The sequence below is a fragment of the Ischnura elegans genome, chromosome 10 (genome assembly GCF_921293095.1).
Source record: "Ischnura elegans chromosome 10, ioIscEleg1.1, whole genome shotgun sequence".
NCBI classification, from domain to species: domain Eukaryota; kingdom Metazoa; phylum Arthropoda; class Insecta; order Odonata; family Coenagrionidae; genus Ischnura; species Ischnura elegans.
The window spans coordinates 86853962-86879174 of NC_060255.1; the positions used below are offsets into that span (position 1 = coordinate 86853962).

The 25213-nt window shown below is 37.5% G+C and overlaps 2 protein-coding genes across 2 annotated transcripts; one reads left to right on the plus strand and one right to left on the minus strand.

Annotated features, from left to right (window-relative positions):
- The first annotated feature begins 1609 nt into the window (after nt 1-1609).
- Nucleotides 1610-4567, plus strand: LOC124166775 (putative nuclease HARBI1). The gene is made up of 6 exons (XM_046544455.1): nt 1610-2338; nt 2421-2477; nt 2581-2799; nt 2987-3195; nt 3296-3587; nt 3970-4567. Exons 1-6 carry the CDS (start codon nt 2078-2080, stop codon nt 3988-3990), a joined length of 1059 nt encoding a protein of 352 aa, XP_046400411.1. The 5' UTR covers nt 1610-2077; the 3' UTR covers nt 3991-4567.
- Nucleotides 4568-5720: 1153 nt separating this feature from the next.
- LOC124166696 lies at nt 5721-8835 on the minus strand. The gene is made up of 4 exons (XM_046544344.1): nt 8592-8835; nt 7482-7764; nt 6796-7124; nt 5721-6143 (listed from the first exon to the last, which is right to left on the minus strand). The coding sequence occupies exons 1-4, from the start codon at nt 8769-8771 to the stop codon at nt 6123-6125; spliced, it is 813 nt and encodes a 270-aa protein (XP_046400300.1). The 5' UTR covers nt 8772-8835; the 3' UTR covers nt 5721-6122.
- Nucleotides 8836-25213: the final 16378 nt, after the last annotated feature.

Below are 25213 nucleotides of genomic sequence, written 5' to 3' on the forward strand. Positions count from 1 at the left end.
GTGCATTCTAAATTCTTGCAGTCTAGCTGTATGTATACCATTTTATCTAAATAAAAAAAATAAAATATAAAAACCAAATGGTTATTTCCACACTATAATATGTAACTCCAATACCGACCAAGGTTTTCTCAATATATTTCATTTGCACTTGTTGTTTATATTTAATTATTTTGTCATATTTCCACCACAACAATTCTGAAACGATTTCATACTTACGGAAAATAGCCTAACGCTGTAGAGAGAAGCTGTATCGTAAACTGAGTGTTCGTAATACTTAACGGGTAACTTGATTCCAAGGTTATAAATAAATTAGTAATAATTTATATTTCAAGATAAGAGCGTATTCTGCGTGTTGTCACTCGGAATATCAGTCTATCCCCAGATCGACTGACTCGCTCTTGATCTTTAGTACCAGTGTGAATTCTCCGGCTCCAAGATAAAAAATTTATATGTACGTCCACGCCGAAATTGCTAAATACTGTTGGAAGTTGCGAGGAAAATTACACATAAATGGATAGTAGATTTAAGTTTTAGAGACTTCTACTACCTTATCATAGAAGACTAGATTGTGAGAATACTGCAACATGGTACTCTGCACTCTGCATTTATAATCATCTCGGGAATATTTATTTCAATTTTACTTTTTCCTGTAGCACTACTGCTGAGAGTATTCAGCCGCATTACATACTGCACATAGTATCTCCTTCGGTATTTTTCGGACTTCGGACTTCGCGTTGTATTGTTCAAAACATCGCAATAAATCCTTTCCATTAACATTTAAATCCCATTCTACTCGGATATTTAGTAGTAATTTATAATTTCCATTATTACACATCAATTATAAAAATTATTTAACGGGGAAAATGAAAATGTACGCGAGAATTTTTATCCGGAAACTAAGTGGGTACCCTGTAGTTGTGTGGCAAGAGGTGGAGACCTTTTTCCCAAACTGGAATAAAATAAAAACAAGAGAATTTTTCGCGGCCGTAAAAATCTCCCGAATGCTGTCGCTCCCTTCGCCGCGCCGAAAGAACAAAAGAACATCGCCTGACGATCATCCATTACATTACTCAGACGTTTACTCTGCCGCGAGAACCACTTTAGAAGACTGAAAGCTATTAGTAACCACGAATCTACCTTTAATGGCTGTAAGTCTTGTCGAGGAGCCTCCAACGGATCCTACAATATCATCGTTTAATCCACTTGGACATTGAATGGAAGCTTAATTTTTCACCTTCCACGTTGACTTCCCCATCCAGTTATACGTTATGGGTATTTTTCGGGAGCACCCATATTGTGTACGGGAATTGGAGAAGAGAAAATGGATACTTCAGTTCATGTGCACGCACGAAAAGTTCCGCAGGCCACTATAATTTTTTGTGTGCTAGACCGGTGAAGCACTGGGCTTATCGCACATGTTTTAAATCCTGTCGAGCTATTCTGCCTCTCACTTGAAACTCTTCGAGCACGCTCGAAGTATATAAACACGCTCGCAAATATGAAAGCATTGCCTGTCAATTGTCACTGGAGTGAAGAGGTACGCATAATAACGGCAATAAACATTAACTTTTACCGACTCTTCATAGCCAGTGGCATCCATTGCGACACTATGGGCCGTATTTTAAGACGTTCCTAGAGGAACATCTCTTCCTGTATGACGCGTTACTAGGGGGAAATCAACCTCCAAGCGTTTTTTAAACGTACCTCCTTCTTTGTGGGATCAACTCCATCTACAAGCATACCGATTTTCTCCCTACTATTTTGAGCATGGATTAGACCACCCTACTAAATTGTAGGAACTGTTTCAAGGCCTGATATGGCGGAATGCGTCGTTAACCTCCGGACTTTGGCATTTTTTTCCAGACACATTTTGCAGTATACGATCAAAATTCCATGAAAATTACGCTTTTTTAACCTGACGATGTTTATTTATTTCATCGTATATGCCTGTTATAAGGAAACGTATAAAAGGAAAGAAAGAAGTTAAGTCCATATTATGGTATTATATAATAATATTTTAATAATATTAATGTGGTAAATAGCAATGAAGTAAACAACTTACAACAATTGCTTGAAAATGGACGCCGAATTTGCCAGGTACGTGATGGAAGAGCCGTATATTTATGTTGGAAGAATGCACCTAAGGGATAGGCAGAATCCCATTGAGTATTATTCAGAAGCGGAATTCCTCCAGAGGTATCGCTTCTCGAAGAGAACGGTATCAGACGTTTTATTACCTTATGTGAGGAGTGAGCGTTTAAGCAACCGTGGTTTGCCGATTCCGGATATTTTGAAGCTGCTAATTGCCTTGAGGTTTTACGCCACCGGGTCATTCCAGGTATGTGGTATCTTTTACGTAAGATTTATAAATGTTTTTTGTCCCGTTGACCATGAAATACATTATTAAATCTCGTTTCCAGTTAGTTTGCGGCGATCTGGCCGGAGTTGCGCAGGGGACGGTGTCAAAAGTAATTAAGGTTTGTTTTCCCGTTAGTTTGGTATTTTTATGAACATAAACTTTCCATTTGTAGGGGAAAACTTATTAAGTATTTTATGAAAAATATTTCGTAATCGTTACAGAGCATCAGTAATGACCTGGTGGCATTATTACCTCGATACATGAAGTTGCCAAGTTCAGATGAAGATACTGCTAGATGTAAGAGAACGTTTTATGAGAAAGGTCAATTTCCTGGAGTTGTGGGTTGTATTGACTGCACCCATGTTCCCATTGTGAGTCCGGGGGGAGAGTTAGGCGAATTGTACAGAAACCGGAAGGGATGGTTTTCGCTAAATGTGCAGGTATGTATATGTATATTTACTAATTTATCATCATTACGTTGCTGCAATATGATAGATTTCTCTATGTTACACTATTTATTTTTTCAAGTTTCTTCTGCACTATTATTTAGAATCCAATGATTTAATTTTATTGTTTTCAAGTTAACAAGTGCTGTAAGTTGTACCTTATTATTTCATTTTTACTTAGGTCGTTGCCGGTCCAAATATGGAAATAATGGATATAGTTTGCAGATGGCAAGGTTCAGCTCATGATGCTAGAATTTTCCATAATAGTCGACTCAAGTTAAGACTTGAAACCAATGAGGTGAAGGGCATCCTCCTAGGAGATAGTGGGTATCCTCTATTACCATATCTATTTACTCCAGTGTTAAGACCAGTGTCTGCTTCCGAGAGGAGGTAAAAAATTAGAGTATTGGTGATTAATGTCATAATTTTGACAAATATTACAGCATCTCAATACCTTGAATATGGTGTTTTAAGAAAACTATCCTTTCAGGTACAACATCTCCCACATTAGGACAAGGTGCACCGTGGAGCGTACATTTGGGGTGTGGAAACGTAGATTTCCATGCCTCAGTATGAAGCTCCGCGTGAAGTTATTTACTGCACAGAAGGTCATTTTGGCTTGTGCAGTTCTTCACAATGTGGCTATGCAGAATCATGATCCTATGCCTGATCGTATGCCAGCTATGCCCAGGTTGGAAGTCCCTGTACAAAGACTCCAACCTGTTCACGGTCGCCCAAATGCCATCCGGGCGGCATTCATAGAGAGGCATTTTGGTGATGAGGTAATTATATTTGAAAAAATTAATATGATATGGAAATAAACAGTTCCACTAGTATTTGTAGGTATTTGGCTTAGTTTATGTGATACCAACGAAGGAAATAATATTCAAAACTGGGAATGTGTATAAAACTGGTTATAAAGATTTTAATTTTAAGTTTCAAAAGTTTTATTTACTATGAAAGAGATAGAATAAGATTCCATTTGATTTTTTATTATATTCAGAGTTCTAAATTCTTGTAAATACACCAATTTAATCTTCACATTTAACAGCAATGTTCCATTTACCAAGATTATTAAATATGTGGAGCCCTTAAAATTGTAATTGTAAGGTATGCATGATGTGCACCAATGAAGTCATGCAATGTCATTTTCCTTTTAAATAGGTCAATGTTCTTGAACATTAGAGCGTGGCATAGGATATGATTCTGCATAAACACAATGGGAAGAACTTCATGACCCATGAATTCTTGTGGCATGTAAATAACTTCATGTGGTGTGGCACCTTGTCCAAGGAAGCAGACCAAAGGTATAGAGGATACTAACTAACTCCGAGGATGTCATTTGTCTCATTGGGGTTCGTAAGTCATTTACTTTTGAAAATTTGGCATCATGAGCTTTAATCTGCCATTTGTAAATATATTCATTATTTCTGTTATTTGTTAAAACATCTATGAACAATTCGCCTACTGAGGAGCATGGTTGCAGTACAATCCACATCTCCAGGACTGCTTGCATTGTGCAGTATCTTATGCTGAACTTGACAACTTCATCTCAAGGCAATTTTTGGTTTGAAAATATCCGGATGAGGCAAACTGCGGTTGCTGAGGAATTCTGCTTCTGAATAAATGGGATTCTACCTATCCCTTTAATGTATTCTTCCAACACAAATGTAAGGCTCTTCCATAACGTACCTTCATTGTATTCTTGAATTGAAATGGATGTTTATGTTATTAATAAAATTGTTATTCTGATATAAAACTATCTAGGTTGTTCCTTCATTTCCCTCTCTGCTTAAGAATACCCTCTAACTTTGCAATGGATAAATACAGATAGGAAAATACAGTGAGTGACAACAGCTAGAATTATCTCTTTTCATGGATATAATCCTGATTTTTTTATCATAATTTATTATACTGAAATTGATCTCACAGGCAAAACCAAGGACCATGTTATGCCCTTTAACATTTTCCATTTCATATATGCAAGGAAATACATTCAATGGAATGGAAAAATAGTCATGAATTACTCAAGTGATCAGATTAATTATGAAAAAAAATGGTATTGACAATTTAATTTCAGGAAGTTAATTAAATCCAATAGTTATGTCTTAAATTTAGCATCATTTAAAACAACCTTAGCAAAATTACTTTTCGTTAAAAATTGGAATGGTTGTCAGTCCTATTATGAATGTCTGATGTGTGACTGATCGAAGGGAAGATCTACAGAGAAAGGTGATGGAAGGCTTTCCAACTTTCCATAATTACATATTCTATGTAGGCAAACATGTTTTATAACATGGAGCAGGTAATCAATAATGTATATCAGGAACTGATGTCAGCAATAGAGCACTAGAACATTGGAGAATAGTCATGAGTTACATCAACCTTCATACTGAAACTACGTTGAATATTAAATGAAGTCTTTAAAAACTTTGATTCTACAACGATAGCAATGCCTTGATTAAGGATTGAAATTACTTAAAGTGGAGTTGTGTAAACATAGTATTTCATTAGTATTAAATGATGTTCATTCACGGATGGTATCATCAGACATAGTTTACGATTTCATGTGAAAGCAACTATATACTAGGACAGCAATGGATAACCACTTGGCAGTAATGACTGAAATGACAACATAGATATTACTCACTTAATTTGCTATGCAAACTTTTTCCCAAACAATAGTTTGTGTTACCTTCAGTACCATGTTAAAATTATCCAAAAGAAATTGCTTCATATTGAACTGCATACTACACCTTTGATGTTGACCACTCATGGTATAAAAGGAATGCATAAAATTATGAATAATTTTTACATTACACCTCGCCCTTACCCATGCCTCCAAATTACCTGAACAGATTGAAAAAAAGAGCAATTAAAGGAATGGGAAATTCAGTTAAATAACATTAGCCATGTTCAATTGAATTGTTTTATTGCAAGATAATTTATAATAATAAATTACAAAGGAAGGACGAAGTTGTTGGTTGACACACAAAACATATTTCTGAGAGCAAGAAGACGATGCAAAATCTCATGCAAAGAAGGCAAAATTGCTGGTTGGATGTGCAGAATTACATGAGGAAGAGTTGGGATATGGCTAATGAAAGGCAGGAGTCAAGCAGGATGGGAAATAGCCGTGCAGGTGCAGAGGATCTCTTTCCAGTTACAAAAAGGGCACCATTACCAGAGGAAATGGTCCATGAGAAGGTATGGAAGCAGGCAGGAGACATGGCATCTTTAATGAGACAGAGGTATCCAGCAGTCCAGGAGAGAGAAGCAGGAGGAGGAGCAAACCAATGCCAAGGTGGAGGAGGAATTCATAGAGGCGTATCTGAAAGCTTACAAAGAAATTGGCATGTAAGCATATGATACATATAAACTCCAAAAAACAATACAGACATAATTAGGCCCCTCAAATCATGCATTAGACCTTCGCATCAAAATGAAAATGCAAGGTCATTCACATGCTTTTAATTATTTATAATTATTAATTTAAGGTAGCATTTCATGGATTAAATGTAGGCATACTGGGTTAAATAACAGCAAGACTTCATATACTAAACAGTTAGCTAGTGCTAGCATTTGAAAGTTTGAGATCCCATCACTAATTTGCCAACTCTGCAGACGTTCACACTGAAACGACCATGAAACTTAAATACATGAATTTGGTTATCATTATTCTTAAAATTTGCTAATTTTAATGAATGTATTAGCCTGAACAACCTTTAGAATAGAAACATAGGCAAATAACTTAAAGATAACTTCAAGATAAGGGAGAATTTTAACATGAAATGCATTGGCAACACCATTTACTAGGTAAAAGAACAAACATTTTAGGGATAATGAATAACTAAGCACTCTAGTAAGAAATAACTTTTCCTTTTCCAGTAGTTGAATGATATTGAAGAAAAAAGAACTGTGTCTACTCATGTATTCGGCTGTTACTAAACTAGTTTTATCATCAGAATAGTAATACATCATAACAAGTACCACACGCTTCAACTTCGCCTCCTCAGTTTGAAGCTGTGTTTTTTGGATACGCCTCTTAAATTCCTCCTCCATCTGGATGATTTTTCCAGCAGCCTTGGCATTGGCTAGCTCCTGCTCCTTGATTGCACATGCAATCTCTGCTTCTCTCTTCCGGATCCGCTGGATGGCATCCTCCTTTTCATTATAAGATGCCATGTGCTCCAGCCTAGCTTCCATCTCCTTCTCAATGGCCGCTTCCCTGGTAAATCGTGCCCTTTTTGAACTGGAAGAGGTCCCTGCACCTTGGATCCTCGGAGTGTATGCTTCCTCTATAGGTCTTCCTTCCAAATCTGAGGAAATATCAGAAAGTGCACCGTTGATAAATGAAAAACATCCGATAACTTTCCTGGAAATGGTATCAAGAAACTCAACTAAAATCATTAAGATTAGATTTCATATGCAATTACAATTTTCAAATGTAGCACAAAAATAGCAACATAATACACAACGGCTAATATGATGCAAGTCAATTTCTCTTTGAAGAAGTTGCATTCTCTTATACATAATCATGACACTGTACAACATTAATAACTTTTGACTGACAGATGTCATATAATACTCTTTTCATTCATAATAATCTCAGTATGACACTATGGAATTCACTTCACTAATGATAGGTAAATAACCACTAGTTTTAATAAACTTACCTGATATTTCAGAAATATTGTGAGGAAGCAAACACTCCGGGGACCCATCCCTACCCACCGGAGAAACGCTAGGGACCGCGAACGCATCACAGTCCCCAGCATTCGGCGGTGAATAGGAGACTGACGGCACGGCTATTTCCATTTCGGGAGGGAAATCCTCCCTGCTGGTGGACGGCATTGGCCCGCCACCAGTCTTCATCCTCTCCTGCCTTTCATTAGCCAGCTCTTTCCGCTTTCTCATCTTGAGATTATCCCAACTCTTCCTCAATTGCTTGGCGGTGCGCTGTGAGGTATAAAAATTATCCAACACATTGAGGATTACGACACAAAATAAATCGCTGGACTTGTAAACAAGCAAAAAATGCATATCCATCACTACAGCCACAATTGATAATGCTTGATTGATTGATTGACAAATTCCCAAATTTACTTACTTTGCCCAGAAATAACAATGACAGCTACTCCGCCACCATTGCGGAGTCGTTGCAATTGTTACCGCTACCCCGCCCATGCCACGCCGAAACCAAAAGCTTCACAACAATAATTCCATTAACATTCCATAAACTTGGACTTGTTGTTGTGAAGCTTTTAATTTCGGCGCAGGAAAATAAGAGTTACTTGTATTGCATGGCGCAAATCACGTCTCATCTTGTATTGGAATCAAGAGAAATACGTTTCATGGAAAATGTCTGGCCACGACATAATCACGAAGGTTTTTTTGCGAATTCCCGCCAAAATGCACTTCGTGAGGATTTCTGCAAAGAATTAAAAAAAAACTTGCCGACTGATTTTAAACCCCAAAATCAATGAATGATTGCCAGCAACTTAAAATACGTACATGTTACCAACAGAGTTACACGAGTTATGTTAGATTTTTATTGAAAGTGAGCAATCTGCCTCGCGAACCGCGTAGCATAGATAGTCGCACTCGCAGAATGCCCCTTCGTGAAAATGTCTCCGAATTTCTCGATAGTTTTAAAATAATGACTAAGTTAAATAGTTAACGATCAATCCGTAACCGTTTCCCATAATAAACCGTTCATTGAAACAAATATCTTTTCAACAATCAAACAACGCATTTATCACCATCATACTTCCAAACTTACTTACCTTCCGGACAAATTCATTCGAATTAAATTCGTCCTGCACATCCAACCAGGCTCTCGCCTTCTTTGCATTCGATAATGCATCCGTCTTCTTGCTCTCCAAAACCTCCCGACGCTTATTGATGATGTCAACCAACAACTTCGTCTCTTCCCTTGTAAGTCGGACCATCTTGTTGTCCTCCATTTTAATTAATGAAAGCGATCCTTCTTTTTGTTGATGCGTTCCTACCGCAATGAACTGTGGGCAGCAAACGTCACACAAAGCATGACGTAGATATGAGAATTTCAGCGATCAACTCAACACTACTTCGAAGAGGAGGAGTTTGGTGTTGCTGTAGGAACGTTCTTGACTGCGAATAGTAGATGGAGATACAACTCTTTCTCATCCTACTCCGGCGATAGGAGTATTGTTTAAAAATACGGCCCTATATCCTATTTGGAAAAAGTGCGTATTGTTTTTGAAATTTAATTTTAAGTATCCGTAATGTGCATATGCTTTAACAGTGTTAAATTTTTGATATCCATTGGATTTATCTAAGAAAAATTTCGGATTGGAAGGTGTCGATTGCAGAGAGTGCTCTTAAGATCTTATCAATCAAGCTTTTGGCCGTTCACCCTTTGTTTTTAATGTTCTGAATACATAGTAATACATTAAATGTCGAAAAAGCGGTACACCCAAGAATAACCGCTTCCATGGTGACTGAAAAGTATATCCAATAAAATATTTGCGCTGCCATTGTTCAGTAACTAAGGAGTTGCGACTCCTGTGGCTATAAAAACGTTGTAGTAAGTGCCTGTACGAGTGGAAGTTGAGTTTTCTTTTTATGAAAAGAGAGTTTTCAATTTCACTCATATTTCTTTGATACTTTGTTTGAACATTGAACTTTACCTAGACCAATAAAATTTACTTTATTTAAACTTTCCATCTTACCACGAAATAAATCATCAAAGGAAAAATCTTCTGGGCAGAAAGGCATCTTGTTAGTTGAATTGCGCAAACTCATAGTAAATCGGGGTCATAGATTTATAATAATTATAAGTTTTAAACAGAGCAGAGATTAGGGAAAATCATTCTATGAGATGAATCAATCGGTAGCACTGGTTAACATTCTGAAAGTTTCCTCATTATCGTCTTTTACGTGGAATGAAGCAATTCATAGCAGTTTTATTTCGTTCATTCCATAATTTCAAAATTGAACGGCTCGGTTATATTAGTGAACTCACATTCATGTGATTCATCTCGAATTTCTATGGGGAGACAAAAAAAATTTTTCTCATGTGCGCCTACTATGCAATTTGTTCATACTCAAGGTCCTTGGAGGAATGGGGGCACATTCGTGCTCAGCAGGAAAATCGATGGAGTATCATTTGCCGCCGTAAATGGGAAATCAAATTCTTCCCTTTATCGCGCGCTTTCCGTCGTCTTGTTGTATGGCAGCTTTGAGAACCTATTTCACTTGGCTTCAGCATCTCTTTGTTTTACGACCAAGCCGATCCATTATACGCCTCGCCATAAAATGCGGTCGTTTTACAGCGTACTGGCGTGCCGTTTAGCGCATTTTGATGTAAAAATATGCTGTTTACTTAGGCGATACCCACTATAGTCGTCACTCACTCTATTCTTGATCGAATCTTCTCCTCTATTTTTTCTTGGAATGAAAACACTGAGCAGTAGCGGCTTGATAGATACGATGATGAAGGCATGAAGGTTAAAGATTTTAATGTGATCAATGTGCAATCAAAATGATGGATGAAATTCAATTAACACTTGTATTACCAGATTTATCATGAAGAAACTATATAATGTACAAGCAAAACACGGCTGACCTTGTCCCTCATGTCTTTACTTCATTAACTACTCAATACATGTTGCGTAAATACGGATATTGCATCAATCTGCTTCACTAATTCAAAACTTGTAATGTTTTTTTGTTATTTCAGGTAAAAAAAAACTAAAGATTGCTCCAAATGAAAACTGATAGTAATATTTTTTTATTGATTCCTTGAATCAGTAGGACACTTTGGTATTCCTCGGTTTATTTTTGATGCATATTCTTATACTTTCAGGATTGCTGAGTCAACTTAATAAAACGAAGTTTTTTCTTTAAATTACCACAACGTGATGCTATAAGTATGAAAATAATTCCTTGAAATATTAAATGAGGAGGTCCAAACTTTACACCTAAATCGATATGCCTCACAAAGTAATTACATATTCGCAGATACATGCATATGTTGAGCTATGTATTTGTATCGCGGGCTTAGCTCCACAAAAAGCACCAAAGTTTTCTATTAACTCGTTGTGTTGATTTCCGAATACAACTTCCTCAATTACTTTTAATTTCACGTTATTTAGACTTCCCTTCTTATTGAATCTGTAGTATTAACTGCGGTGTAAAAATATAATTTCGTGGCAAAATATCTAAATTATATTTATTTGTCTTTGAAAAATACCAGATAATTGGTTCACAGTTAAATAATTTAGGATCACTACCTACCGCCATCCCGCTATTTAAGTGTGCATCTCATATCTGTTGCATACAGCACTTCTCCTTCTTTTCCACTGTATGTTTGATGAGTTCCTAATATGGAATGTAATTTAATTGATTACTTATATTCATAATAATGAAATTATAAATGTCAACCAAGTGTCTATGAGTCAGTTACGAATTAGTACCTACGGTTGAAGGAATCCTTGATGAGATGAAGGTCAAGGAAGCAAGTTAGAGCCAGCTGTTTAGCTTGCGTAAATATTTTCCCGTTGAAGCTGGCGGCAGAACATGAGAGGGTTGATTCGTGAGGGGAATCTATTTGCCTAGAATCCTAATATAATTAGCGTCCATGGCGTCAACTTGCTGGACTATCGTCTTTGTCCCTGTAACCATTCAGAGTGAATTACGTGCTTCATAAGCATTAACATGTAACCCGTTGAACCTGAAAGTGGGTACTCCAATTTATCCTTAGAAGCAATTTAATTGACAGCTTAATTGGTAAATGAATTAATTCGTGAGTAATACCTTCTACTCTACTTAATCTTCTACTCTTATTTGTGAGTAATAATCCTTCTACTAACTCTCCTATATCTGAAAATAGACCTTGAAGTAAATATGATTGCCTGATCAGCACGACTGAATGCAATCTGAACCTTGGAAATTTCATTTCTATGTGGTCATACTTTTATGCAGCTAACATATAGCTAGCCTAATTTCCACTCCCACTCAGCATCAAATGAGTATTGCCACCTGGGCTTCCCGTAACCAGCCTTTTTAAAATTAATTGAATATGTGCGTGTTTATTCAAATGAATGAAATACATAAATTTTTAGTATTACTTTGGGACCCTATTGCTTTTTCGATTGTTTTCTCCGAATGGTTATTTAAAAGAGAGATGTTTCAAATAAGGAGAAAAAATGGACATAAATTTTGAAGATGTGGAGAGTAAATTATTTTCCTCTTAATTTTGCGGTATGGACTCGTGCTGTTTTAGATTTCGCTGTCTCAGTTTTATTATTAGCTATTTAAATGATGCTCAATAAATACGGGAATCCATTTGTATGCCAATTTTACTGTAATCATATTTTATTGATGAAGTCTTCGCGGGAAATCAGCCGGGTCAGGATGGACGTTGCTGCCAACGTTTTGACGGCCCTCCTTGCCATCGTCATCGCCTACCATCGTCATTGCTGGATGGCAGAGAAGGCGGTCGAAACGTTGGCAGCAATGTCCATCCTGACCCGGCCGGTTTCCCGGGAAGACTTCATCAGCAAGAATGTCTGTGAAAGCACCAAATCCTTCATCCTATTTCATGTTTGACCATTGACGGTAGTCACCTATGTTTACATGAATTGTAAATTTATTACTGCATGAATTATTACGTATTTATGAGCAATCCAAAAAATTATAAAAGCCATCTTTATAGTTGATATTAGAGTAGCCACCCTGTCTTCCCTACGTCATACAGATAGGTCAAAAATCGAATATATCAACCATGGTATTCTTTCGCGGTAATAAAGGAATCAGAATGACAGTCTGGAATTGACTTTGAAGCCCCTTTCACTATTAATAATCCTCTCTTTTTCGGGTTCGTCTGGCATCGGAAATATATATACTGAGACATTTCTTGCCATTCAATCGCTGAAAGCCGATTCCGTTGGACTGACGGATGATCGGTTAGCGTGACGAAAGAAGGCCTGGCTCCCTGCATAAGTCTCGTGGCCAGTCAAATAAGACGTCTTGCCTGCCTGACCACCGCCTCTGCAGTATCCCTCTTCAATATTTACTGACCAAAGCCATGGGACTCCATAAATCTTTTTCACTCATTTCTTTGCATTGCTTACATTTGTATGATACCATTTGGTGAGTGTTTGGAAGGAGGCGAATGTTTTATAACCAACGTGCACTCTGTTACATGTATTTGTCACCTGTGCCTGGTGCGTATCATTACGTGGCAGGGTTTAGCTGTCAACTATTCATTCCACTGTCTACCACATCACGTTGGCCCATCTCGACATGAATTACAAAATCAGGGCAAGAAAGATAGTTAATTACTAATAATTTAGTAGTGCTGAGCTTATCATTCAATATTAATAATTTGAAAATTGATAATTTTCTTATTAATAATTAAAAATGATAAATTTAAATTTCCAAGAAGCGATCGTTTTCATGTCTTGGTGAATTATGTTGTGGTTATTCATCGTTTTCGGGAAGAATGAATCTCTCCATTCCCAATTGAATTTCCCTCATTTTTAGTTCATTGCTCAATATACTGAGGTACTTAGGAATTCTCCATTATCCTTGTCTAAGTTTGTAAATAGATCAACCTTAAAGCATTCATAAAATAAATTCTGAGAACAAGGTTCAGATAATGTTGCCCATCCTAATTGTGGTTAAGTATAGAGTAGGAAGGCCAATTTAATAATCTTATCAACATGTAACTTACTTTGCTGCACGAGATGCAGCTTCTTGATTTAGCCAATTTACCAATTTCTCGAAGATCCCATGTGACGGCAGTATTCTCCAAATGCGGTCTCACGCGGGAAAAATTGTTCGTTTCTCTGACTTAGTGATCGCAGTTCCCGAGAATTATTTTCACAACACTAAAGCAGTTAGTGGAGCTCGTAATCTCTTTATTATTTTTGCTGAAAGACAGTGCTTCTGTTCAATTAATCGTAAACTCTCAATATATTCTGTTTTGTAGTTTTAGTATGCTTCAGCTAGCCTCTCTTTTTTCCAAAAAATTCATTACCATGCATTTATATAAACGTATCATTTCAGCGTAGCCGTCAATCAGGTGTGAACATAACCACGGACTACTGAAAACTTTGATATCCGCAATTTATTTTAATTTTTTAGGACAAAAAAATATCAGTGCGTCACTCATAAATGTCGAGAGAAAGTAGTGTCTTTTCAAATTTACCCCTTTTCCTCTTTCTCCCTCTTTTGCTGTAGAAATTAACCGCAAACGAATCTCCGCATTAAAAAAATTTGGTTATAAATTGAAAAAATCACATTCGTTGTGACGTTTAAATAATTGGAACTGATTCCTTACACCTACCCACTAAGCGTAAGTATTCACCTGAACGTTTTACACCTCACACTGCATACATAGCCACATTTATACAATCTTCAAGCCATCACTATGTTAATATTAAGAAATAATAATTAGAGTTTCCTACCGAGTTTAAATGCCAGTGTTAACAAATTCATAATTGCCATGTTATATCCTTCAAATACTGTAACGTAGTTTTTAATATTGATTTCATTTTGTTCATAAGTTTATTAAAGTTGAAGGAGAAATCTCTAGTAGATAAAAGTCAGGCGCAGGGGAAGAAGGACACAAAGAAAGAGGACTTCGAGTAACTGCAGGAACTAGCGTATGGAAGGGAGAAATTGAGGCCTGCAGTATATCAATATTTGAGTCTCAATGTTATGACTGAAGGAATTTAATAAATTATGAAAGAAAAAGGGAAAAATATGAAAAGGAGATGTTTGTTTTGAGTCCTACTCAGCATTTTCTTACGAGTATGTCCTTAATTATTCGTGGAAGAACTAATGCACGTACCTATATCGGCAAAATATACTTCTCATTACTTGTCGTTTCACTTGGACCAATATGTATGGTGAGGTTTTTGATTATGCTCTCTGTTTCGCTAAAAATTATCTGTTCTTAGAAAAGAAAGCAACATCAGCCTATCACATTGCTTCCGGGCCTCTAGGTACTCCTAGCCTAATTCTGTGTAAACGCTGTCTGACGATTTGTTTGGTACTTTCGCTCAAATATTTGTATTATTCAATATAGGTTTCCTGGGACTAGCCGCGGTGATAACTTTTCGGAGTCGCTCTCAATGCACAAATTGTGCGAAAATTCCACAGAGAAAAAATCATTAACATAGACTGGGATTCGAACCCGGATTCCCCGTTATCAGTTGTAGTACTTTAGCCAGTGAAGGTGTGTGTGTTTGCAAAGTGTACTTGCAATGCTATGAATGAAGAAATTTCATGAATGCCACGATAAAAGAAGAAAAAAATGAAAAGCCGATGTGCATATTGAGTCTCAACCAGCATTTTTTGTGGTCCTTAACTATTCAAGGGAGAAGGAATACCTGTATCTATCTCGGGAAATATTTACATTGAGAGGAAATGACGCCTCGGTAGTTTAACTGGCTCAAGTAACCGACCGGAAATAGGTTAGAATCCCGGTCTAGGCGAATGATTTTTTCTCCGTGGAAATTTTGCTCTTGTTGTCTCATCTTCTCCTAATTCTCTTAACTTATTGAGTGCATAGAGTCTTGTGCGCCAAGAATCTTAGAGGACTGGCCTGAAAACAGAATTTCAAATCGCGTTAGAACTTCGGGAAAAAATACGTCGACACACGAAATGAGACGGTGCATACTCCCGCACGCAATATCGCGTGCTCCCTTTGTTCGAAGGCGTGAAATAGGTATGTTAAAAAAAGGCGAGTTCCCCATATGATGGTGATGAGACATAGGGGTGGGAAACATAAAAGGTGAGGGGAGGAAGTGTTAAGAGTCACGTCATACGAGTGAGGAGAGTGCGGTACTGCGTAAAGTCACGAACGTGTTGTTGTAAGTCGACGCATCAGCGTGAAAGTTTTCAAGGTTTTCCGAGGAGATTGATTCGTGATTGCATTAAGGCGGGGTGATTGAAATAAATTTGTAAAAGGAGATATCAATCTTTTTAGGCAGCATCAGATATGAATTAACAGGAGAATTGCCAGTTTTAGAACGCTTTCAATTGCTGTTTGAGTGGACCATAATGCTATTTTCGCCTAACTAGCGTGACTTCTCTTCAATTACACCATTCATATGCTAAGTAGTTCTAAACGAGATGGAGTACAAGACGAGCAAGACTTATTTTTATCACGATTCTCAAGTGATTATAAAGATTTTTTAAATGTAATTTGTTAAAATGACGTCTATATTCATGCTTATTCAACGTTTTTCGTATAATTAAACAATATTCGATGTAAGAACGTGCATGAAAATTCAAGTTTAACATTTATGATTCAGAAAAAAAATAGTAGCCTAGACAAATTTTTGCTGTCGTCAATTTATAGGGTACACTTAATATATTGTAAAGTTTATATTCATGGAAAAGGCATTTGCTTGCTTCCTCGGATTATCCTATTTAATGATTCTGTGTTTCTATTTTATAATTTAAAGATCGGATTTTGAAACTGTTTTAACTAAATATACAAGGTGTTGCAGGCAGGCAAATTCTTTCGTTTCATATTACTGGCCTACGTTTAGTTTCGTTCCCGCACGAAATTAAAATCACCGAGAAGTTTAGTTTCAACCGGGACGAAACTTTACTCCCAGGAACGAAACTAAATTAATCGAAACTCTGCGACTCAAAGCTAAGTTTCGATCCCAAAAGTTGAGTGGAGGGTGATAAGAGAGAATATTTTCCACCCTTTACGTTTGATATGCGTGTGGAGAGGTGAAAAAATTGTGCTTAAAAATCGAATGGCCGGGTTGTGTTCACCGTTTTCCTGTGAGTGGTGAAAATATGAGTGTCCCATGAATCTAATGGCGGTAGGACTAGCCTCTACTTCATTCGACCACACTTCGTTCTCGGTGTGTGGGTTGAAACTAAAACGTTCCAAGGTGAAGCACGTGGTCCCTCCGATGTGAAGCATTATCTACGTTTCGCTCCAGAGTTTGAGTTTAGTTTCGAACCGAAGTATTTTCGACCCTGTGTTTAGCTCCCCGGGTTTAAATCAATTTGGTATCGTTTCTAAATTTCGCTCCTGGGAACGAAACTAATAAAATTTGATTTGTTTTAATTTTCGTTTAGTTTCTATTGCCAACCCTGGTTTCAGGAGGAGTCTGCAATACTTCAGGAAGTGTTAGGGGAGAGAATTTTAAACACTTTTTGTCCCATAAACATGGGGTCGTAACTCCTTACTTAATGAGATATGGCAATGCAAAAATTTTGTTGGGTGTACTTTGCGGAATCTATGAAAACGCTGAATAACGTAATGTGCACCGTTTAAATGGACCTGAAACTTGATTATGCCATGAGATATTTTTGTTTTCATTTTACGCTAGCCTCAAAGAGAAAGGTAGTGTTGTTTCTAATAGACTCCGAAAAATCGTAATAATTTCTTTAGCTTTTAGATATTTATTTCAAAAGACTAAATTTCAGAGATAACATTTAAGTTTTTATGAATTATTTTTAAGGAATATATATATTATGTATTGCAGTAAACATAATTTTTCTATCATTATTTTCCCTGATGAAATTTAAACTTAAAAGGTGTCATGAGCATAGCATTCCTTGGATGGAAACAAAGTTGTAATTTTCCCCAAATGCCGAGACGAGTAGCTGCAACAATGGAAGCATGACATATAGGTGAGGAAATGAAGAACTGTTCAATACTATCCTTTTCCACTTCTAATACAGGAAAAAGACTGATTCGTCAATTTATGCCTATTCTTTGCTAGGAATTGAGCCTCGGTCACAAGCACCGACGAAATTTAACTGCGACGTCTTCGAATTCACAAGAAGAGCCAGGGATACCCATTTCTTCCCAACTTGCTGTCAGAGAAAGTAACAAATGCTCCCAAAGGGGATGTTCCCCGACACTTTCCCTTGCTGGCGCCCTCCCGCGCGCAGTTCAAAACTTCTCCCTCGCGCCCCATGGGCCCTCTGACGGCTCACCTACCCCGTCACCCTCCCCTGGGAAGCCTTCATGTGTGCTACGCCACACTGGTGATTGGTCGGTTGCGAGTGATCGAATCGCGCGACCGACATCATCCGGGTGAGTGATCAATGAATGAGGTCACTGAAATGAACAGAACGATCTAGTATTTGGCCGTCGTGATCGAAGTCGTTCGGAGGTAGACCCGCGTACTGCCGACTCCAGCAAGTGATCTTCGACACGTGTGGGGCTGTGCTTGAGTGTTTATTCGCATGCGAGCGGTCAGTGGAAGCTGAGGGGTCACGTGACCCTTTCTCAAACGACGAGTGAATTTGGTATGCATGAGTCGGGGGAGAGACCCGTGCGTACGAGAACTCACTCCCTCACTCAAACCTAGTGAGGACCTTGTGAAGCGTTCGAATAATGAACAAGCATGGCTCTAAGGTTATATTACAATTGATTGCCGGTTTTGAAAAGGAGGAATTAGAGGTAAATTCCTCGTAAAATACGGGAACGGAAATTGCCCGTTGAGTTAGACAACACGATACCTTCACTGCACAAACGCTCAGCAATCGCCCACCGAATAAAATCCGCTAATCTAGTGGCCCAACAATACGAGTCCTCTCAGCTGGCAGTGTCCGGAGCATAAACGCTCACCTCCAAACTTGGAAAATAGGAGATGAGCACTGCCGGACACTGCCAGCTGAGAGGATTCGTATTTTTGTGCTACTAAATGAGCGAATTTGATTCGGTGGGCGATTTCTTAGCGTATTTGCAGTGGAGGTATCGAACAGAAAATTCATCAAATTGTGTCGTCTAACTAAAGATGTGACCACGGATCTCATCCTTTACTCCGTACATGCGGGCTCCTTCGTGATCATCAGCTCTAAGCTTTGAAATAAAGATTATTTTCATCTATTAATTATGCAAATTTTTCCATGATGACGTACTAACGCACATATCTCAGGTATGTCGTGTCTTCGACGCCTAGGGCCGTATTGAAGAACGTTTCACTGAAGTCTTGATCCCACTCAAACTCAACTCGGTTGCCTTGTTGATATTACAAGACCTTTCTTGACTAACAATTCAAATTGAGTCTTCAAGTTCCGAGATATCTGCCACCATCGTCTAATGTTTTTAAAATAAAATGAGTATCTTTAAGCTAATATTCTACTCCAGTAATGCTAGTCTTCTTATGTACAGGAGACCATTAATAAAATCGTTTAGGTACATCCATTATTGTGTAAATCTTGCCAAAGTGAACCTAGGTCAAGTAAGTAAGCTTTTATGCTTTCCTGGCGAATTATTTCAGTAAACTTTTCTGGGGATCCCACCGAGTTAAAAACTCCATTTTCGCCGACGTTTTGCGCTCTGATTTGGAAGCCAAGGCTAGTGTCCCTGCAGTGTACTAGGAGTCCTAGTTCAGGACTATCAGAATGGGCGCAGCCGCAAAAACACCACTCGGACTCTACAGCCACCGAATGTTACAGTCGAATCACAAGCCCAGTTCGTGATTAAAAAATGTATGTCACTCTTTGTTTAAAAAGGTTTCATATTCATTACGACGCCATTTCTTTGATCACAATCGGCCTATCTGCCCCGAATTTTGACAACATTAGTCGCGATCAGTACACGTCTTAATCAACCATTCACATATTTTCATCGCGACTGACTCACTGCGATGACTGATATTTGATTTTCGCGATCGAACCGCACGAGGGAACGGTGACCGACATCCTCGAAATGACTGACTTAGCTCGTCTTCACACCTGGCACCTATTCAGCTCGATCCGTGAAGGTAGTCATCTCAATCTACCTCTGAACGTCTAATTATAATTCGGTGGAGATGAATCCCCGGTCCGTGTCAATCGAATAAAGCGACTCCCTTCTCTGGCCCACCCTTCCGCGCCAATCAACTCCAAACCGCATACGATTCCTTCACCTTTGCCTTCCTGAAAATCATTCCCAAAGTCCCTCCTTGCCATTCACTCCTTCTTTGATGTTCGTGTTACAACTGGAAATTTCTTGAACGATGATGCCACACTCCAATTTCCTCGGGTATCTTGTAAAGGTTACGCCCATCTGGCGTAGCCGAGTCACTGGGTCTGTATTGAACTTTCATCCCTATCTTCATAAATGGAGCAGTTTGATTTTACTTCCCTAGTAAGTATGACTAAAATTTTTTTTACTTATAAATCCTTTTATTATTCACTCATTTAATTTAAGCAAAAAATACCTGATAGCGAAAATACGGATTAAATAAAAATCATGCCATAAGAGTCTCCGCTTCTGGGTGTTCCTCCGCGTTCAGTTATCCATAGGTGACGACGGTTTCTGACCTGAGGACGCCAGCAGGATGGTTGGAGACTCTGTCGTCATCTATGGACAACTCTACGCGGAGGAACTTCCGGAAACCGAGGCTCTTATGAAGAAACGCTGCAAAAATCTCAGATCAAACTCGAAAATTATATCATTTTGAATATAATGATTGACATATAATTTTTACCTTGCATAAAATATGATGCTTCATGCAATATTTTTCGCAATTTTCATCGGTTTTATTACTTTTTAATGAACATCCATTTTTACTTATCTACTTGATAAAAATCATTCATTAAACTACTTTCATGTGTCTCCCAAATATTTCACTATTAAAAAAAACGAAAAAATCTGTTTCTATGGAAAAATATGTTATCCCTTAATTTTATTACTTACCTCATGATGATTCCAAACAGCTGGCTTTGTAATTCACCTCGAGTGCCTTCATAAATTAAACTTAGTCATTTGAATATAGAAGGGAAACGTAAGCTATGGCTACTCTAATTTTATTTGAAACAGAATCATAGAGCTCGTGTGGATGATATTAGACTTCTCTGCTAAATTAAATTTGGTATTTACATTTCGTTTTATGTTCTACGCCGTTCTTCAAAACGTTTTATATTTTCTTCAGAAAATTATTTGGAAAATCTCCAAAAGGTTAGTGTAAAATGCATTGAAGCATGTCTTGAATTGAAAATAAAGTCCTTGTGGAAAATTCGCAGTAAATTTAAATTTATTATTATGTCAGAGTTTCACCAGATTAAGCCTGTAACTACTCCCTTATTTTCTGTTGATAGATATATATATAAAATTCTAGGTCTTTCATTCGGCTTCTGTTGGCGAAGTATACCAAAGTTGTTTTGTGTACTTTTTCATCACCCTTATAACTGAGTACAGAACATTTCAAATATGAAAAAAATAATATTGAAGCGAGGCTGTTATATCTTTGTTGTAGCTTCCGCGGTTAAAACATCATCAGCAGCCGAGACTAGTTAGGGTACAAATCTACTCAGTGATTGTCTCAGTCTTCATTAACAGTAAATAAGTATGGTGGTGAGCAAAAAATGCATATAGTCTATCATCGATTTTTTAAACGGCCACATGTTTAAATCAGTGGCTGCGACGCATTTGATATTCCTAAAATCGACGTGCAGAAGTCAACGTTTTAAAAATGCTTAAGGTTTTTCAGAGAAAATTGCGCCTGATATCACCAATGAAGTTGCTGCATAAATACAGTAAAAATATCTGCACCGAGTAGGAGCCCTAGAATTTTCAAATTTTGTAGTTCAAGGGAAGTACATAAAAATGGCGCATCTTATATAAGGAATAAAAAGGATGGAGATAGGGGATACGATCATGGAATAATTGTTCTAGTGAAACCATTTATTCTTTTGCTTTCGATTTTTGTGCCATCATATAGGAAAAAAGGCAAATAAAAAGGTAAACATCAATGCTCATGCGAATCGTTGGATGTCATTCATTTTCTAATTGCGATTTATTCTTGAAGCCATGAATTCGAGCCACTCTGTTATAGAAACTCTTAAAAATGAAAAATTTGGAGAATAGGAAAAGTTTAGAGGGATTTAGAGACGACACACATATTTTCCAATACAGTTTTTGCCTTAGCTAGGCTTAAGTAAAGGCTTGCCAAAGACATCTGCAGAAATGGAAGTGCCATCATTAGTAAATGGCCGTAAATGACATGCTGGTGTCAGACCAAATGAATCGCACACATATTTGTAATGAATACGATCAATAGGGAAACGATTCCACGAATTACATACAATTATTGATTCGCATGAATGAACCACTAGCGCAATTCTGCCTATGGGAAATTTTTGTTATTGCTTCAGCTACTTTTGTTTTTCAATATCTACTTTGCTAGATAAAATGATTTCCAGATAAAATGATTCTAAATTGTAAAAAAAGCCGCGAGATATGTTATTGAGATAAATAATTTCACATTCAAGCATGTGAATTAAAGACGGCATTGGCGTGAACAAAAATAGGAATACTATCACAAAAGGTATACTATCAGGTTGAAGTTGCAGTATCCTCAGACTTGTGCATGCAGACATCTATGGAAGTTTAAAAAAAAATGCCGCAATGTAAACCTACGTCGTGTTTTAATTTGATGATTCTTTTAGCATGCAACTCGCCTTTAAATGGTGTATGAAATTGTGTTCGGAGAAAGCATGAGATATTATTTGTCTTAAGTCTCTTCGTGAAATTTCCTTAGGTTGTATTATTTTACTCTTTTTAGTCTTTTTGTTTCGTATATTTTTTCATCGACAAAATATTGTAGTTGGAAGTTATTTTTAACCTATTAAGTGAATTATTTTATTTGTTTGCAATGAATTATTCACGATAAGACATTGATTATGAAGAGCCTTTCTGCGTATGGAATGGGTCGTAATGTAAGCAAATACGAGCTGTGGCGTCTATTAGAAGTAGGGTAAGAGTTTTTTTTTATTTGTAAACAATTAGATGAAGTTTTATTTTTACTGCATTATCAATCATTTTGAGCCTAGTTGAGATACATGACTTAAAACCATAATCATCCGTCAAATCTACAAAAAAAACGATTATCATTATATATTTTGTAGAATAACAACGGTCGTATGGTGATTCATTAGTTTTTCCATTTAAATGTTCTTTTAGTGTTCTAGATAGCGGCAATAAATACAATTCGAAGGCCTCGTGGCTACTGCGAATATTTTTTAACGATAACATAGACTTGGTGTACTTGGTATGGCGGTAGATACAAACGTTTTCCTGGTAAAAAATTCATTTTAACCTGGTTCTGTTATTTACCTACCAAAATCCATGTAAGGGTTTTAAATTAAACACTACCAATGATTCTAATTTTCTTAAATTACACTCTCTTAATATAAACTCTTTTGCAAATATTCTTCATGCATAAAATTCACTTTGGCTGTAAGGAGTATGAGCAAAGAATTATATTACTGTTTGTAGCATAAACAAAGTCTGTAATAAAAAATCTTCTCGGGATACCGCGCGGGTTAGATTATTTAAGAGCGCCACTCTTGGCGCCGAGAAGATTTTTCTAAAGTTGTTCGCCGGGAAAGTGTAAAATCATATATAAAGTCTGTAATGACAGGTTAACTTTGACCTCCTCTGTTATTTTCCTGCCGAATTTCCTTGAAGAGGCTTCAAATTTAGCGCTAAAAATAATGCTTAGTTTTCATAAACAGAATTTTCGCCGATGCATAGTTTGAAGTAAACCTGAAAAGTTTTCACTGAGTTCCTTTCACTGATAGAACCTGTGAAATGTATCCGTAACGCCCTCTTAGAGGCCATGGATCCAGAGTTTTCTAAGCATTTACCCGGAATCTAGTATTGTGTACATCTTTCCTTGCCTGGCACCATTGCTTTTGGTAAGGCCTGGAAGCTTCCTCCAGTTGTTCCTTGGGCTTCATTCTTGACTTTCGTCTTTTCGCTCCACTCTTTCTAATCTTCATTATTTATCCGCTCACTTTGCCACAAACTTTTTCCCTCCGGCCAAACTCCTGACCCAACGTCTCGTTCCCATCACCGCCACCGTCAGATTTCCTCATTCTGAAAGAAGGAAAACTCTTTCTCCCTCGAACTTCCTTTTCTCTGCTTCAATCACATTTGCGCCAGCATTGCTCAAGCTCGCGGCAGACGCTGCTGTCCGCGTTACTATCTCCGAACGGAGATGGGGCCAGAGTGACCACTCAGTCAGGAAATTGGAAAGAGTAAGGTTGTTAGATGTTGTCGGAAAAATCGGGGATTCGATTAGAGTTGCCGGGAAAATGTTAAATTTCTTTAAAAGAACGCAACACTTTCTTTCAAATGGTCGTAGTGTTTATTTTTCTGTTTTGCGAATAAACACTTGTTTGAATGCTTGCAACTAATTCTACCATCTTAAAATTATCAGGGTTTATAGTTTGGAATTTGGGAAAATATTTTTGTAGGTAAAATACAGACATTTTTAAGATGACATGGCTAAATTCTCAAGTTTTTCAAGTGTTTTCTCAAAACTTTTCCAATCTTAGAATTCTCAAATCTAAATTTCAAAATGCAAAAAAAATGCTATGCAAGGTCTACACTGAGCATAGGATTTAAACTTTGTAACCTAATTTTTATGTAAGAAAATCTTCATGAAAAAACTTGACTTGCCTTCTGAAATGTCACCCTTAAGCTTATGTTTAAATTATACTTAATATCTAACGTGCATGCTACTGGGTCCGTTAAAAATACTAAATTTTCATTTTTTTCCATTTAAAGTCATTACCATGTTGTTTGTGTAATTATCATAACTGTCGTTTTTTCTGCTGTGAAATCTTATTTTGTTCACCCTTCTTCTTATGTTATATAGCACAGAAACTTAATGAAACGTATTCATGTAAATATGCCGCCGGAGAAAAAATGGAATAACTCTGGAATTTACGCCTGCAATGGCATGGTCTTCGAGGCTAAGTTGGGCCCGACCCCATTTTACACAATGTTTGGTTGATATGTAAAATAATAAATATTTCGTTCCCAATTTTTACATCAATCCGCATTAAAACCTTCCAGTGTTACGTTGCATACAAACCCATTAAAGTTATTCCAATAACTTCAAATAAAATATTTCGGAAATTTTATTCCTGCAGTCAAGTGCTCACTAAGGTGAAATTGGGCTTTGTGCTACTCTACTCAATACCATAATCTATTCCTCTTCCACGCCTCCTCCTACAATACACAGCACCATTTACGGACAACCAAAGAACCCTCTTCTTCCTGCGTTAGCTTTCCGTCGCATTACTTCATATTCCTCCGTCCATAAAAAAGCTGGATGAGTTTGAATTTGGAAGAGGGTGAGAGGCGCACATATATATATAAAAAAAAGGAGTTTTCGGAGCTCCTTCATGCGGCAGAACCGCCAACTAGCGGCTGGCGGATGGGTGACAAATGAGTGTTTTAGGTGCGCGTCTCCTCTTCCTCCGCCCTTCTTCCTCCAAAGATGCTCTCACCGGTCCATTCGTTTAGGTGAAGCGCTCCTTTGGGACGTGGAGGAAAAGTCTTGCTTGCCTCTTCCAGTTTGTCTCCATCTCTTCCTCCTCCCTTTTCTTTGGAAAGTAAAGGAGAAAGGAGGCTGCGGATATCTGCTCTTCATCT

What these genes read in the sequence shown, in the direction of transcription:
- LOC124166696 (XM_046544344.1), bottom strand. Translation starts at nt 8,771, where the DNA reads ATGGAGGACAACAAGATGGTCCGACTTACAAGGGAAGAGACGAAGTTG. An exon ending in CGAATGAATTTGTCCGGAAG is followed by an intron (nt 7,765 to 8,591) that starts GTAAGTAAGTTT and finishes TATACCTCACAG; the next exon opens with CGCACCGCCAAGCAATTGAG. An exon ending in AGGCGAAGTTGAAGCGTGTG is followed by an intron (nt 6,144 to 6,795) that starts GTACTTGTTATG and finishes TTTCTTTGTAAG; the next exon opens with CTTTCAGATACGCCTCTATG.
- LOC124166775 (XM_046544455.1), top strand. Translation starts at nt 2,078, where the DNA reads ATGGACGCCGAATTTGCCAGGTACGTGATGGAAGAGCCGTATATTTAT. An exon ending in ACGCCACCGGGTCATTCCAG is followed by an intron (nt 2,339 to 2,420) that starts GTATGTGGTATC and finishes TCTCGTTTCCAG; the next exon opens with TTAGTTTGCGGCGATCTGGC. An exon ending in AGAGGCATTTTGGTGATGAG is followed by an intron (nt 3,588 to 3,969) that starts GTAATTATATTT and finishes CCTTTTAAATAG; the next exon opens with GTCAATGTTCTTGAACATTA.